The sequence below is a fragment of the Wolffia australiana genome, chromosome 4 (assembly GCF_029677425.1).
Source record: "Wolffia australiana isolate 7733 chromosome 4, ASM2967742v1".
NCBI lineage: Eukaryota > Viridiplantae > Streptophyta > Magnoliopsida > Alismatales > Araceae > Wolffia > Wolffia australiana.
This window is the reverse complement of record NC_135838.1, coordinates 9,413,135-9,427,579: the sequence shown is the minus strand read 5'-3', so window position 1 is coordinate 9,427,579 and position 14,445 is coordinate 9,413,135. Positions and strand designations below refer to the sequence as shown.

Here is a 14,445-nt window from a genome sequence, read left to right as displayed (position 1 = left end):
CGATCATTCTTTACTCAACCACTCTTCTCTCTCTCTCTCTCTCTCTCTCTCTCCTCTCCCTCACGCTCTATCTCGCTCCTCTCACAATCTCCCTCACGCTTTTCCTCTCTCAGTCGCTCCTCTCTCTCCCTTGCTCCTCTCTCCTCTCTATTCTCCCTCTGGTTTTCTCTCTCACTTGCTCCTCTCTCTCCCTACCTCTCTGTTCTCCCTCTAGATTTATCTCTCTTGCTTGCCCCTCTCTCTCTCTCTATTCCCCCTCTAGCTTCCTCTCTCTCGGTTGCTCCTCTCTCTCTGTTTTCTCTTGTTCGGTCCTCTCTCCCTCTTGCTCTATCACTCTTGTCTCTCGTTCTCTCCTTTTCCCTTTTCTCTCTCTATCACTCATCTCTCCCATTCGTTCCTCTCCCTCTTTCTTGTTCGCTCTTATATCTCTCACTTGTCTCTCTCTTTTGCTCCTCCCTCTCCCTCTCTCTTGCTCGCTCTTCTCTCGCTCACTCTCTCTCCGTCGGCGTCACTCGCTCCTCTCTCTCCCCCATTTGCAATTTTAAGTGCGAATACGTGCGATGCATGACGTGAATTTCGGCACAAACTCGCACCGGTCATCACACAGGGGGGTACCTGTGAGACAAAAAATTCGCAAGTGGCGCGATACTTTACACCACACCACACACCCTTCCCTTGTCAACGCTCCCACATCTACACTCCAACACCGTGCTAGTCTTAAACTCTCATCTGATCCCACGAAGAGACTAAGAAGCGCGTTACTCACCTAACCACTTAAAAGCGTCTAAACCCCTACTCCCAGAGAGCGACAAATTAACAGCACCAACTGCTCCGACAAGACTCGCAAGAAGAACCACGCATGGGGAGACAAAATGAAAAGAAAAAAAAAACTCACTGTCAATAATCAACAGCTAAGGAGGCCGCGTCTTTCACCAACCGACGACTTATGAATAACACTTCACCTAATATCGACAACGTGGGCCGCTTCACAGGTCCCCGTCACATAATTGAATGACAGCCATGAGAGGCCGCCATCCATCAGACCATCCCCTTGTGAATTCCCTCAACGGCAAGACGTCGCGGTTAGCTCCCGGCTTGCCCTCCCCGTCACGGCGGCTCCTCCTTAAAAGCCCGCCTCGGCTTCCACAGCCGGCCCACGCTCGCCATGGCCGCCGCCGCCGCCGCCGCCGCCTCCGCGCTCATCCTCTTCTTCTTCTCCGCCGCGGCGACCGCGCCGCAGCCCGGCTGCGGCTACCCGGCGCCGATGGCGGGCTGCAACCGGCCGCCGGCGGTGCCGCCGGCGGCCCCGCCGCTGAAGTCCTTCGAGAACGCGAGACAGTTCCAGGCCTTCATCGTCATCCAGCGGTTCAAGGCTACCATCACCTGCGACCCGCTGGGCGTGACCCAGACCTGGAACGGGCCCAGAGTCTGCGACTACACCGGCTTCGCCTGCGCGACCCCGCCGAACACCACCGACCGGACCATCTACGGCGTGGACTTCAACGGGTTCCGGCTCGCCGCGCCGACCCTGGTCGGGTTCCCGGACCAGCTCCCGGACCTCTCCTTCTTCCACGCCAACTCCAACAACTTCGCGGGCACGGTCCCGGACCTGACCGCGCTGGCGTTCCTCTTCGAGCTGGACCTGAGCAACAACCGCCTGTCCGGGCCGGTCCCGGCCCACGTCGCGCGGCTGACCCAGGTCGTCTTCTTCGACCTGCGCTACAACCAGTTCCAAGGCGCGCTCCAGGGGGGGGTCTTCGGCCTGGACCTCGACTTCCTCTTCCTGAACAACAACCCGTTCAACGCCAGGTTACCGGAGAACGTCGGTGACACCCGGGCTGCGTTCCTGACCCTGGCCAACAACGGCTTCTCCGGGAGCATCCCCGCCGGAATAGGGCGGGCCGCGGAGACGCTCCGGGAAGTGCTGTTCTTGAACAACCGGCTGACCGGCTGCCTGCCGGTGGAGGTCGGGATGCTGGGGAAAGCCACGGTCTTCGACGCCGGGGATAACCAGATCTCGGGGACCATCCCCAAGTCGTTCGGGTGCCTCCGGCGCGTGGAGCAGCTCAACCTGGCTCGGAACCGGCTCTACGGGGCCGTGCCGGAGACGGTCTGCGAGCTGCCCCGGCTGCTCAACCTCTCGCTCTCGGGCAACTTCTTCACAGAGATCGGGCCGTCTTGCGTGGCTCTGCTCAAGAGAGGACTGCTGGACGTGAGAGGGAACTGCCTGCCGGCGATGCCGTGGCTGCCCGCGCAGAGGCCGCCGGCGGAGTGCGCCAAGTTCTTGGCGGCGCCGCCGTGCTGCCCCGTCGACGATACTATTCCCTGCGCCGCGCCGCCGCACAGGCCCGGCGCGTGCGCCGACGCGCCGGCGCCCTCGCCCAGTAAGGCCTACTCGGCCGCCCTCCACAAGGGCCGGGTTCGCTGATTTCCCCGACTGTTTCTCCCTGGTGTTTTGTTTTTTCCTTTACTGAAAAAACAGATGGGTAATCCAGTTTTTTTTTTTTTCACTGATCTCAAGCGGAAAATTCGTTTGGAAGTGTGCGACTAGGGAAAGGCCCACGGTGGGTATTGTCCAATGGACAGGCATCGTTTGGTGAAGAACGAAAGAGACGTTTTTTTTTTAACTACTGCGAGTGAGAGGAGAGGAATTACCGCAAGGATTAGGGAAGATGGGCGGGCTTTTTTTGCTCCAGAAGTCTCAGTTCTTCGAGCCAGCCTTGTATTTTTGACAGTTTCTCCCGCTGTTCTGGTTTCAAGCTCTGTGGGTCGGTCCCCTTGAACTGCTCCGCCAGCCGAATCTGGGCCGGTTTCAGTTCACAAGATTAGGCGAAATTCGAATCAGAAGGATGTATTTCTTCTAATGCAGTACGTTAACTTTATTAAGTTGAAGAGATTGGCAATATAAATAAAGGGAAATACAAAAAGATGGAATACAGAAAAGAAATAAGAAATGAGTATCAAATGAAAGATCCAAGTCAAAGAAGGAAAACGACAGCGTAGGGTTTCTCTCAATATATAAAAATTCGAGACGCTCGGAATTTGTCGCAAATCAGGTATAATCTATATAAAAAAAGAAATTTTCTTTTCCTTTTTGGGCATCACTAAGGCTAACTGACTTCCGAGTGCAACCAGCCCTCACGACAAGAAAAGGAGATTTCAATTATACTTGATCATTAATAAATAAATTGACATAGTTCAAAATAAAAATAAAAAAATAAATTGTCTGATCCTTGCTCAGCGTGCATTAGTGCCCAGTCTTTCTCAAGACATTTTAGTGATTTTTCATCAATGGCGATGGAAATTTTAGTTCCATCTCAAAAAACAAAATGCCTCTGGGAAAATTACATACAATATTTTCGACCAATAAAAAATTGACACGTAACGATACGATTTGACAGCTCACAACGATTGAATTAAGAAGGGTATTGTACAATGCCATCCGGCGAAACTATAATACTCGCTCAAACAAATACGTCAAATGTCGATGAACATTTTTTTCTATCAGTATCTTATTTGGACAGCCATTTAAAAGCTGGACTTTTCATGAATTTAAAAATACATAATTAAATGCATCACTAAATTGGGCAAACCAAACTACTGGCCCAAAAACCATAAAAATTTGACGAAAATATTTAACAGTAGGTTATCGATCAAATTCTTAAAATGAACAAGAGGAACTTCCATCAAATTTCTTTTACCCTACTCCAATCTTTTCAATGAATATACTTATCTATGGATAATACAAAGTCTAGGAAACAATTTCCAAGGAAAGGTAAATGAAAAAAAAAACAAACCTTCTTCTTAATCGCTCGAATTTTTTTATCCAGATCAGCCACAGGCGCCGCGGAACCAGCCGTATCTTCCGTCTCTTGAGACTTAACAACAGGAGAAGAGGCTTCAGAAAAAGACACTTCAGTGATCCGACTGACCACAGAGACCAAAATGTCTACTGTTTCCTGCTGTCCTTGAACAGAAGCCATTCCATTTTCCACCTGCCTTGCTTCTGAGTCTGACTGATCTACCTCCTCGGTTGATGCAAGAACAGCCTATCAACAACATCGTAAGATTCCACATTTTCAGTAAAAAAATCGATGCAACAGACATAATCATGAAAGATACAACTTCCCGACATTCTAGAGTCAATAACAACAAAGAGATAAACAATCTAGAGTCAATAACACTTCACCTGACTCTTCTTCGCCTTGCGTCTCTCGTTTCTCTTAGCAGTCTTGGTCTTCGGCTTGCCATCCAAATCAGGATCATAGCCAGGAGGACCCTCAGATTGAGCGGCCTTCTTCAGCTGCCGGATCGAAAAACTCAACAATCAACAAATTGCAAAAACCCTAAATTCGATCGATTCAACGTCGGAAGAAGATCTCACCAAAGCGCCCTTGGATTGGTAGATCGCGACCTCATCTTGCGGAACGTACCCCGCGCGGATTCGAACAGGCTTACGCAGCGTGCCGTCGGGGCGCCTCGTCGGAGCGATTATCCTCTCGCCTTCCTTGGCCGGCCACCCAAGCGAACGCGGCGGCGGCGCTGAGCCCTCTCCGGCGGCCATCTCCTTCCCTACTCTCCCCGCCATCGCTAGCACCTCTCGCGGCCCTCTTTTTCGCTAAGTATTTTTTAAAATTCGACTCCAAATACAGATTTTAAATTATTTATTTTTTTCCGGGATTTTTTTTTCTTTTTAAATTCCTTTGGAAAAGGTCTCTCTTTCACACTGCGCTGACTCTACGGCTTCGTCTAGATCTTTCTTCTCCGGCCTTCATAAGTCGGCGGCGGTTTGGGGAAGCGCCATGGCGGACCGTGGCGGAGCGAACGGCGGCGGCGGCGGCGCTGGCGGACGTGGATGGGATTTCCGGTGGGGGTACGTGGCGGCTCCCCAGGGCGGCGGAGGGAACGGCGGCGCTTGGGGCTATTCGTGGAACCATAACGGCGGCGGAGGCGGCGGCGGCGGTGGCGGCGGTGGTGGCGGTGGTGGCGGCGGCGGCGGCGGCGGCGGCGGCGGCGGCGGCTTTGGATTCGGCTTCGGCGGCGCCGCCTTTAATGGGAGTTATGCCGATGGGAGGAGGGACCAGGCATGATCGATGTGTAGGGTGGATAAAATAAATGGCTGGGTCACTTCTCTATCTACTTTAGTGACTATGTTAAAATAAATGGCCCCGTTTCCCCCTGCTCTCTCTCTAGATCTGGCTTGGCCTGTGAAGTAGAAAATAAGCCATCCTCCCTTCTTTTTTCATTTCTCTCCATCCGGTAACAAGAGTTTCATTCTGAATCATATCATTATCATTATGTTATCCAGCTTAACCGTATAGAGAAAGAGAGGGCACAGAATATTGGAAGAATATGCTGTTCAAAGGCACACCATTGAAGATAATATATACTACATGCTCGTCTGGGATAGGGCCAGAGGACAGAACAGGGTGATGGTCATCCCGTCCAGTTTTTAAAGGTTCACCCAAACCATCTGGTCTGTAGTCCGTCCCATCCCAAATATTTTCATCCGCGTCCAATCCCGTCTGCACTATAATCTTTCAGAAGGATGTCAGAATCGGATAACAAATTAGAGATCTGGATAACAGGATATAGGAGACAACTGAGAAAACAAGTGCCCACATTGATAAGTTTTGAAAAAGATAGTATATGATTTGTGAATACTTAATGGAGAGGGAAGGGACATGCTGGATGTATTTACTTGACCAACCACATGATGTGCAGAGCATTACATGCGTTTCTCTTTCTCTTCTTTCTCCATGGTCAACGCATCTATTGTGTATTATATATCTCTCTTTCATTAAATTACGACACATGGGTAGACAGAGAGATCGAGCTAGACATTGGTAGAGAGAGACATAAAAAAAAATCCATCTTGCCTGTCATTTTGATGCCCACTGCTGGGCGCTTGACTGCAGCTTCTTGCTGCCCTTTGGTCTCTCCACCGGCCCGTTCACTCCCCCCATTTTTGAATGGTACTTGGCTTGCAGAGATCCCGCAGAACTCCATCTAAACAATTTCAAATAATCAAAAAAAAAAATTCTCATCAATAATAACATTAAATAAGATTATGAAAACTTATAGTTCAAAAAGAAAAAAGAGTATGAAAACTTCAAAAAGCTTGACAAACATATAATCAATTTTCAGGGTTATTCTTCCAGGAAATTAATATTCTGGAAATCAATTTGCTCACAAGGGGAAAGGAAGTTCCAAGAAATGCAATTATTAGCTCGATTTTTTAGTATTCTGTTATTATTAGAACAAAGCTTGAGGGAAGCAGCAGCATCAGAGGAAAGAGATTAAACCTCTTAAAGAGAATTTCCAAAAGTTCTTGAAGAGAAGGAAACACAAATGTCTGACATGAATAGATAGAAAGTCGCAAAAGAAATGCAATTAGTAGCTCGAATCATTCGTACTCTCTCTTTTTTTTCGATGAATGAAACGTATTCTCTTATTGTTACTAAAAAATAGAGGAAACCTCAGAAGCAGAGGAAAGGGATAAAAAAATATTAAACGAGCTATTCAAAACCTGTTCAGGAGGGGAAGGAAATTCAAAGATCTGACATGAGACTTTGGAAAGTCGCCAAAGAAATGCAACCACTAACTCCACTCTTTAGAGTTATCTTATTCTTACTAGAAAGCCGAAGGAAATCTCAGAGGAAACGATATAAAATCTGAGTTTTTAAAACGATATACTTCAGAAGGGAATCCAAATATCTTACATGATCCTTTAAAAAGTGGCCAAAGAAATGCAAATACTAGCTCGAATATATGGTATTATATTATTTTTATTATTAACTAAGGAAACCTCAAAAACGGAGGAAAGAGACTAAAATTTGGAAAATGATGTTTCCAACCTAATTTGTTGACAAGGGAAGGAAATTCAAATACCAGACACGGGTCTTCAGAAAGTCACAATAGAAATGCAAGTACTAATATTACCAATAATACCAAAAAGATCGAAGTAAACCTCAAAAACAGAGTAAGTCGATAAAAATTCTCGAAAGTAGTTTTAAAACTTAATACCTTTGAAATAAATTTGTTCACGCGGGTAGCAAGAAAATTCAAAATCCGACAGCAGCCTCTATAAATTTTCCCATTAAAATTCGGTCACTTAAAAGCGAAGCGAAAAAACCAAGAAAAATTAAGAGAAACCGGGTGACAAGATGTCGCTCAACAAGAGCTATCACAACTTGCAAACGGTAAAGCAAACAAAAAAGAGCGAAAAAACCCAGAAAAAAATTAAACGAAGAACATCAAGAAAACTAAAAACCCAAGAGAAAAGAAAGAAGGCTAAGTGAAAAAATGCACTCACGGGCTGTTCCAATCTGTAGTATCTTCGTTAACGAGATGGGTCCACTTAGTTCTGCCGCTACGACCAAAGTGCTTGACCTGCATGACCTTGGGCAAAATAGTCTTATCCATCTTATCTTCCCCAGTGGGCGCGGAGAAATCACGGCCGTAGATCTGATCCGTGCCCGCAGTCCCAGCGTGATCATCAGTCTCCGACTGGAAGAACGCTCCCTTGTGGTAATACTTCTGCATGAACTTCCACTTCTGCTTCGGTCCAGCCATGGGTTTCGGGTTCTTCCTCTCCCACTCTCTCCTCTCCTCCTCAGTCATGTTCCTCACCCTCTCAATCTCCTCCCTTTCTTTGATCTGGGCTTCTCTGATCTCCCTATCCATCTTAATCCTCGCAATTTCTCTACCCTTCCAAGCCTCGTACTCTTCTGCTTCGTTCATCTCATCGTCTGTATTCACATCCGCTATATCCGCCTCCATCTCCAAATTCTTCTGAATCTGCTCTTCCTTTCGAATTTCCTCCACAACGATCTGCTTCGTCTCGGCCTTGCGCTCCTCCAGACGCCTCTTGACCGCTTCTTCCAGCAGCCGCTCTTCTTCCTCGAGCCGCTCGCGCTCGGCGATCGTGTCGCGCTCCGCCTTGGGCACGAAGATGGGCTTAACGATCGCAACTCCTGTATGCTCTTCGTCGGAGTCGGTCTCGTACTCCGACTCCTCCTCTCCTTCTTCCTCTTCCTCTTCTTCTTCGACAACCGGCAATTCCTCCTGTTCCCTCCTGAGATTCTTCTCCCTGATCCTCCTCCGGCGCTCCTCCAGGGCGTCTTCGTCCTCGTCCTCGGCTTCGTCGAGGCGGTCTCGCTCTTCGGCGGCAGATACGATCTCGGCCTGGCGGATCCGACGGTGGTCGGCGCGCAATTCCTCCTTGTTCTCGATCCGGCTCTCGACCAGGCGGCGGAGGCGGTGGTCCTCCACGGCGGCGGCGTCGAGCTCGTCGTCGTCTCGGAGAGGGAAGGCCTTGTCGAGGGCGGCGGATCGGGAAGAAGCGGCGGCGGCGGTGGCGCGGAGATCGCCGTCGTCGTCGGCGTCGGCGGCCCATTCGGGGGCCTTTCCTGGCCAATAACGCTTGACCTTGGTCTGGCCGATCTTGCCGCGGAGCTTGTCGCGGACGGCTATGGCAGCCTCGCTGACCCCCGCCGTGACCGACATGGCGGCGCCGCCGCGGTGCTACGCCGGCTGCTCGGCAAACCCTACCTGAAGAATCAGTGCTATTCGCGCAATAGCCCGGCGAGAGGAGAAATTTGCAGGCGATTTGAGAGCAGGGAGAGAGATGGAGGGATATTTATAGAGGATGGTCTGGGCCTGTCTGGGCCGGAGATTTGGCCCAGAGAGGGGTGTCACCAAGGTGACTCGCTATAGTGTAGGGACGCGGGCGGGACGATTTTTTCGTCCCGGGACGAAAAATCGTCCAGTCCGAGGATACAGACGAATTCCTGGACGAAAAATCGCTTGTCCGGAGGTCATTGATAAGTCCAAATTTAGGGGTTTTATGTCGTTGTTTTGATTCAGACTTAGCCAACAATATTTATGAAAATTTTTCACTTAAATACTCTATCATTAATATAGGGCAAGTAAGGGGTCGATCCACAGAGAGGCAGAAATTTAATTTCAAAAGTTTTTCTCAAGCTTGGGATGAAGAAAATGATTTTAAACGTGAAAAATAAAATTTTTTGGGATGTCTCTAGATTTTTAGGTAATTTTCATAATTCCCTACGATTTAAGTTAACCCAAATTACAAGGAGAAACACAAAATCATATTTTTAAACTAATTTTTCTATTTTCTCTTAGCAAATTAATCAGAAATAAATATTTTTAGAATTTTCTGGAATTAATTTACATATAAAAATAACTATAAGTATTAAAAACGAGAGACAGAGATTTCTTTAGAATTTTTTTAGGTGTTAAAATGACTTTATATAGATTATATGAATTTTCTAGATTTTTTCCAAATTTTTTCTGATTTTTTCAATGCAGAAAATATTTTTTCTGATTTGTTTCTATTTTTTAATAATTTTTAAATACTAAAATGTGACATTTACCTACTCCGGCGATCGCCGGAGCGGCGACAGCGGAGTGGGGTGGCGGCGGCGGTGGCGGAGCGGCGGCGGCAAGCCAAACGGGCCGGCGGGCCTGGGTTGGCCCGTAGAGGGCTGGCCTTAGTGGGTCAGCCCACTAAGGTTTGCCCAATTTGGCTAAGTGAAGACTAAGCCAAATTGGGCTTAAGCCTTATTGGGCTTAACCCAATGGCCAAGACTTAGCCGATTTGGCCAAGTCCTGCACAGGGCTACCCTGTGCCCTGCGGTCGTGTGCGCTGGCTGCGCGCGGACCGGCGGGCAGAGGGCTCTCTGCCGCACGGGCACCGCACGGTGGCGGCTAGAAGACAAAAACTTGTGTTTTGAAAAGATGAAAAATGATATTTTAATGCGATTTTTTGGGGTTCGAAGTAGGGAATGCTTAAGGATCTAGAGAGACATAGAGAGATATTTTAGAGTGAGAAACAAATGTTTCTAGAGAGATAAAATGTCGAAATGAGAGGATAGAGAGAGAAAATGAAGAGATAGTGTAGAGAGAGTTTGAGAGGGAATTTGAAGGTGTAGATGAAGGATATTTTTTATGAATTTTTGAGGTGATGAACTGTTGTTATGGATGGAGGTCTAGAGAGAGAAATAACATATTCTAGAGAGAGAAAGGGCCGAAATGAGGAGATGGAGAGAGAAAATGAAGAGAGAGTGTAGAAGGACTTTGAGATAGAATTTGGATGTGCAAATGAAGAAGATTTTTTTTGAAATTTTTAGGGGAGTAACTATGGATATAGATGGTCTAGTGAGAAAAAAAACCTATTTTAGAGAGAGAAAGTGGAGAAAATGAGTGTTTAGAGTGGGAAAGTGATGGATTTTAAGGGTAAATGGATGGGAAGTGAGGGAGAAGGTAGAAATCTAAGATCCTAAAGCCTCAATGCAAGTTTACTGAGCCCTCAATGCTTCCTCTCAAGTATGGATCCTTATATTTCACCAGGATCAGGGGTTTTTCAATGCAAACAAGAGACGAGATTAAGAGAAAACTTCAGTAAACTTACATTAAGTAGGTTGAACTACCTGGATTCTGAAAAATGCCTTATCCTGCTGGCCAGCCACTTACTAGAGAATGTCCAGAATGAGGGAAAATGAGGGAGAAAAAGTCTATTTATACATTGTGAGAATTACTAAAATACCCCTTTTGGCATTATCTATTCTCTTTTCTTGCCATTTTGCCTCTTTTTCTCCATGGGTTGAGAGCTTTGCCTTGTAATTTGCATATTGTTTCTTTTGTAATATGTTTGCAGGCCCAAAAGGTAGGTCAGGTTGTGGTCCAATCCCCTCTGATATCTCCTTTAAAAGTCCACAATACCGTTTCATCATTTGCAGCCCATTCTGATAATAACTAAGCTCCCAAAAATCCTCCAATTTTTTCTCAAAATGATATCTTCTAATTCCTGTAAATTTCTGCACATTTGGAACTATAAAATACTCATCAGAAATCAAACTGATTGACTTCATAGAAGTCAATGAAGTTAGCGAAAAATAATCATAATGTGCAAAAGTTGGAATTATTAGCTAATGCATAAATATTTGGTTAATTCAAACAACAACATGATAAATTATAAATTAATAATACTAAAAATATCTAAAATGTATCCAAATATAGGTTCATTTATCATGTTATCAGTCATGGACAGAGGAATCTGGACGGAAAACTGCCGGATTGACATCCGGTAGTTGAGATGTTGCCACATGGCCTCACAATGACAATTTGCATCAAAGTCTCTATATGTTTACGTGCGTGCAATGGACGCCACTCAAAAAGAATTGTACACATGTTCCTTTGCGTTCTATCTCCTCAGTAGTTCCCTAAAAACCTTGAAAAAATCCATATTTATATATCACAAATATAAAATTGGTAATTTTTGTTCGGGACGAATTTTGGGACGAAAATTCATCCAAGGAGGCGTTGATGGGACAAAAAACCGTCCCGGTATGACTGGACGGAACAATTTTTTTATCGTTGGACGAAAAACTGTCCCATCCTATGTCCCTGAACTTACTTTGGACGTCGGATGGGACGAAATTCATCCCACCTCATTTATCGTCCACGTTCGGGACAATCCAGAACTATACTCGCAATGTTGGTATAGTTAGACATGGTTGTTCTGTTCTATTTGTTTGAAACGAACAAAAAATCCGCACAAAAGAAATGCACAAGGCCTTGTTCTTTGTTCTGTTGTTTTTTTTTGTGCAAAAATGTGAACATCTTTTCTCACAATGGAAAAATCAGTGTAGGGATGCGGACGGGACGGTATTTTCGTCCCAAGATGAAAAATCGTCCCGTCCGCGAGGTTGGATGAAATATGGGTGGAAATTTGTTCCAAGACTAACATACAGGACAGTTTTTTTCCACTTGGACTAAAAAATCGTCCCGTCCGGGGTTCGTGTCCCGACACTGATTCCAGACGTCAGACGGGATGATCTTCGTCTCGTCCCATTCATCGTCCATGTCCAGGATGATCCAGAACTATACATGTTGGTCGCCACCATCACCATGATCGCGCCTAGCGTTGCCACTATTGTAGACTGGTTGCAAGATGCCCCGTCTATGTGGGACGCCTTCAGAAGCACACCTAGATGGCACCTCACTGCCATGCGCGCCCCTGGGTGCCCCAGGCTGTTGCACGGCCACATCACGGCTGATGTAGTGTTGGGCGCACGGCTGTCACAATGGAAATCCAAACAGACTGGGGGCTTCGCAAGGGGCTCTGTCTTTGAGCTATGGCTGTTGTGTCAGCCCCCTGTATGTCCTTTATTAGGTTTATATGGTCACCTTAGATAATGTTCTAGGTTCGAGTCTGATCTTGTCAGGTCATGTTGACAAAAAATAAAGTCGAAATAAAGAAATGGACATTCTCTTCTTGTGAAAAGAATTATGCATTACAAAGTAATAAGTATAGTTCATCCGGTCAAATAAACAATTACTATTAGATGTTGCTTCCTAGTTTGCATCTGTTCCATTTAATTGTTGTGCCACATCTAACATAGAATTGCTTCGGGATCACCTCACTGCTAAAACATAAAAGAAGCATATACACACGTCACGAGTAAAGAATGAAAAATTGGAAAAGACTCTCCAAAGATTTAAATAATAGTCGTACCAAAATATGATCACAAGATTATTAGTCTTCATTGTCTTCCTCTGAAGTTTCCTCTGTTTTGCCATCTTCCTCTTTGTACTCCTCATTGGCTTTAAAGTCATTAGTATTGATATAGCTTCTGAAGATGGTCGCCCTCTTTTTAATGTGGCAGTAACTCTACCTGCTGAAAAAGGAGGATATGATGGTACACTCTAGGCACAAATAGAAACAAACCCATCTGTGAGTACTGTCAACCACAAATATTTTGTATACCCAAATTCATACCACTGTTAGAGTGGCTCATCATCCAATTAATCTCTAGGAAATCGTTGACTTAAACTTTTACTTGTTTTCTTTGGTTCCATCAATACAATGCAATGTAATTTTTTCATCAATAATTTGCTGGTATGTTGAAGTTGAAGAGGTTGACACTTTATTGAGCAATTACACAATAGTGTGGATGATAAAAAATTGTCATCATCTGAGATAAACTCAAGCTTCTTTCTTAGATCAAACATTTTCACAAAGGGGAACATAGGCTTCAACTACAAGTAATGTTAATAATCCATCAACTTCTCATTCCTTTCATCAACTACAGTGACCTTGTTCATTCATGCGAGGATACCTTGAGAGATAGGAGGTGGATTGTCCAATGCTAAAATTACAAAGTTCAATTGATCTAATGGAAGTTCACCATCCAAAAAACAGTAGATGATGAAGGGGTGAGTAATTGTGAAATGATTTTGATAGCATCATGAAAGCCTTCTAGTTCACCTTAAAACCTTCTGATGGCGCACGCCATCGAGGATCATCTTTGACGTCATCCGTGCCACGCGTCCGCGACGTTGAAGACCGGGTGATCTTGCTCCGGCTATCTGTCCCGCTTTCGCCTATCTTTCCCGCTTTCGTCTATCTTTCTCTCGTGTTTTTGCTTTTATCCCGTTCTCATCCGTCTAGTTTTCGTCATGTTTTGTTGTGCTCGCGACAGTCTTTTCCATGTTTTTGTCAGCAAGGGGGAGGGGCCGTCCTATGACCCTCTCCCCTTGCTCGTCCCCCTTTCCCTCTCTTTTCTTCCCCCTTAATTTCCCTTTGTTATGTGTTTTTCTTTTGTTTTGTAATGGGGAAGCCCATTTATAAGGGCTCCCCAAAAAAACCCCATTTGGCCCATTAGGGGGCCATCCTTCCCCCCCTTATAAGGGAAAGGGTGGGCGCCCTAATTCCTTAGACCAGAATTTTTCCTTGAGGCATTACATCGAACACCCGTCTGGTCTCCCTTCCTCATGCGTGAGAAGTGAACAAGGGAAAGAAGAAGAAGAGAAGGAAGGAGAAGGGAATGAAAAAAGAGGGCACCGCCGTCCTCCTCGGGCGCTATCGCCGCGTCTTCTCCTCCCCATCCGCCGCCACTTGCCCCGCACGCCTCTAGCCGCCACCGCGCCGATCTCCGCGCGTGCCACCGCCGACGGTCGCTGGCGCCATTCGCCGTTCGGGCTTCCCTGTCACGCTGCCTGCAGTCTACGCGTCGTCCCCGCCGTCCCCGAGCCGCCACCGCCGCCGCTGCTGCCGCAGTCGCCGAGCTGCCGAGTCGCGCCGGCGCTGATCGCCGCGAGCCAACCGGTCCCGCGATGTGGACCGGACGACTCAAGGCTGATCCGTCGACCTGTCAAAGACTGGTCGGACCGATCGGTTGGTCTGACCTTATCGATCGATCTGATTGATTGACCGGCGAACCAATCGGCCGGTCCTACTGACCGACCGACCGACCGACCTGATCGACTGGCCCGAATCGACCCAACCTACTGGGCTGGTCTAGCTGGTCAGTCTGACCTCGTTAGGCGGGTCTGCCGGTCTGGCTGAATCGGTCAACTGGGCTGGACTAGCTGATTGAGCCTTCTCATTCCACCGGACGAGCTGAACAAGCTGAAACG

The 14,445-nt window shown here is 46.8% G+C and overlaps 3 protein-coding genes and 1 long non-coding RNA gene across 7 annotated transcripts; 2 read left to right on the top strand and 2 right to left on the bottom strand.

Moving 5' to 3' along the window:
* Nucleotides 1-873: 873 nt before the first annotated feature.
* LOC144701857 (partner of Y14 and mago-like) lies at nt 874-4,588 on the bottom strand. Of its 2 annotated transcripts, XM_078573645.1 has the most exons (5): nt 4,385-4,588; nt 4,190-4,303; nt 3,798-4,049; nt 2,656-2,801; nt 874-2,470 (listed from the first exon to the last, which is right to left on the bottom strand). In XM_078573645.1, exons 1-4 carry the CDS (start codon nt 4,586-4,588, stop codon nt 2,664-2,666), a joined length of 708 nt encoding a protein of 235 aa, XP_078429771.1. In that variant the 3' UTR covers nt 874-2,470; nt 2,656-2,663. The 2 variants fall into 2 exon arrangements, with proteins under 2 accessions (XP_078429771.1, XP_078429770.1); XM_078573644.1 differs by having other exon boundaries at nt 874-2,801.
* LOC144701856 (uncharacterized protein At4g06744-like) lies at nt 1,166-2,510 on the top strand. Its single transcript, XM_078573643.1, has one exon. The coding sequence runs from the start codon at nt 1,166-1,168 to the stop codon at nt 2,426-2,428; it is 1,263 nt and encodes a 420-aa protein (XP_078429769.1). The 3' UTR covers nt 2,429-2,510.
* Nucleotides 4,484-5,284, top strand: LOC144701858 (uncharacterized). Its single transcript, XR_013581119.1, has 2 exons — nt 4,484-4,622; nt 4,754-5,284. It is a non-coding gene; the product is annotated as an uncharacterized LOC144701858 (long non-coding RNA).
* Nucleotides 5,285-5,318: 34 nt separating this feature from the next.
* Nucleotides 5,319-8,601, bottom strand: LOC144701854 (uncharacterized). 3 transcript variants are annotated; one of them, XM_078573642.1, is made up of 3 exons: nt 7,316-8,601; nt 5,880-6,009; nt 5,319-5,537 (listed from the first exon to the last, which is right to left on the bottom strand). In XM_078573642.1, exons 1-2 carry the CDS (start codon nt 8,506-8,508, stop codon nt 5,883-5,885), a joined length of 1,320 nt encoding a protein of 439 aa, XP_078429768.1. In that variant the 5' UTR covers nt 8,509-8,601; the 3' UTR covers nt 5,319-5,537; nt 5,880-5,882. The 3 variants fall into 3 exon arrangements, with proteins under 3 accessions (XP_078429768.1, XP_078429767.1, XP_078429766.1); XM_078573641.1 differs by having other exon boundaries at nt 5,319-5,530; XM_078573640.1 differs by having other exon boundaries at nt 5,319-5,525.
* Nucleotides 8,602-14,445: the final 5,844 nt, after the last annotated feature.

Excerpts from the sequence above, each read along its gene's own strand:
- LOC144701856 (XM_078573643.1), top strand. The coding sequence starts at position 1,166 with ATGGCCGCCGCCGCCGCCGCCGCCGCCTCCGCGCTCATCCTCTTCTTC.
- LOC144701857 (XM_078573644.1), bottom strand. The coding sequence starts at position 4,588 with ATGGCGGGGAGAGTAGGGAAGGAGATGGCCGCCGGAGAGGGCTCAGCG. Across the intron at positions 4,304-4,384 it reads ACCAATCCAAGGGCGCTTTG|CTGAAGAAGGCCGCTCAATC; the intron begins GTGAGATCTTCT and ends TCGATCCGGCAG. Across the intron at positions 2,802-3,797 it reads TTCGAGCGATTAAGAAGAAG|ATTCGGCTGGCGGAGCAGTT; the intron begins GTTTGTTTTTTT and ends AAACCGGCCCAG.
- LOC144701854 (XM_078573642.1), bottom strand. The coding sequence starts at position 8,508 with ATGTCGGTCACGGCGGGGGTCAGCGAGGCTGCCATAGCCGTCCGCGAC. Across the intron at positions 6,010-7,315 it reads ACTACAGATTGGAACAGCCC|ATGGAGTTCTGCGGGATCTC; the intron begins GTGAGTGCATTT and ends GAAATTGTTTAG.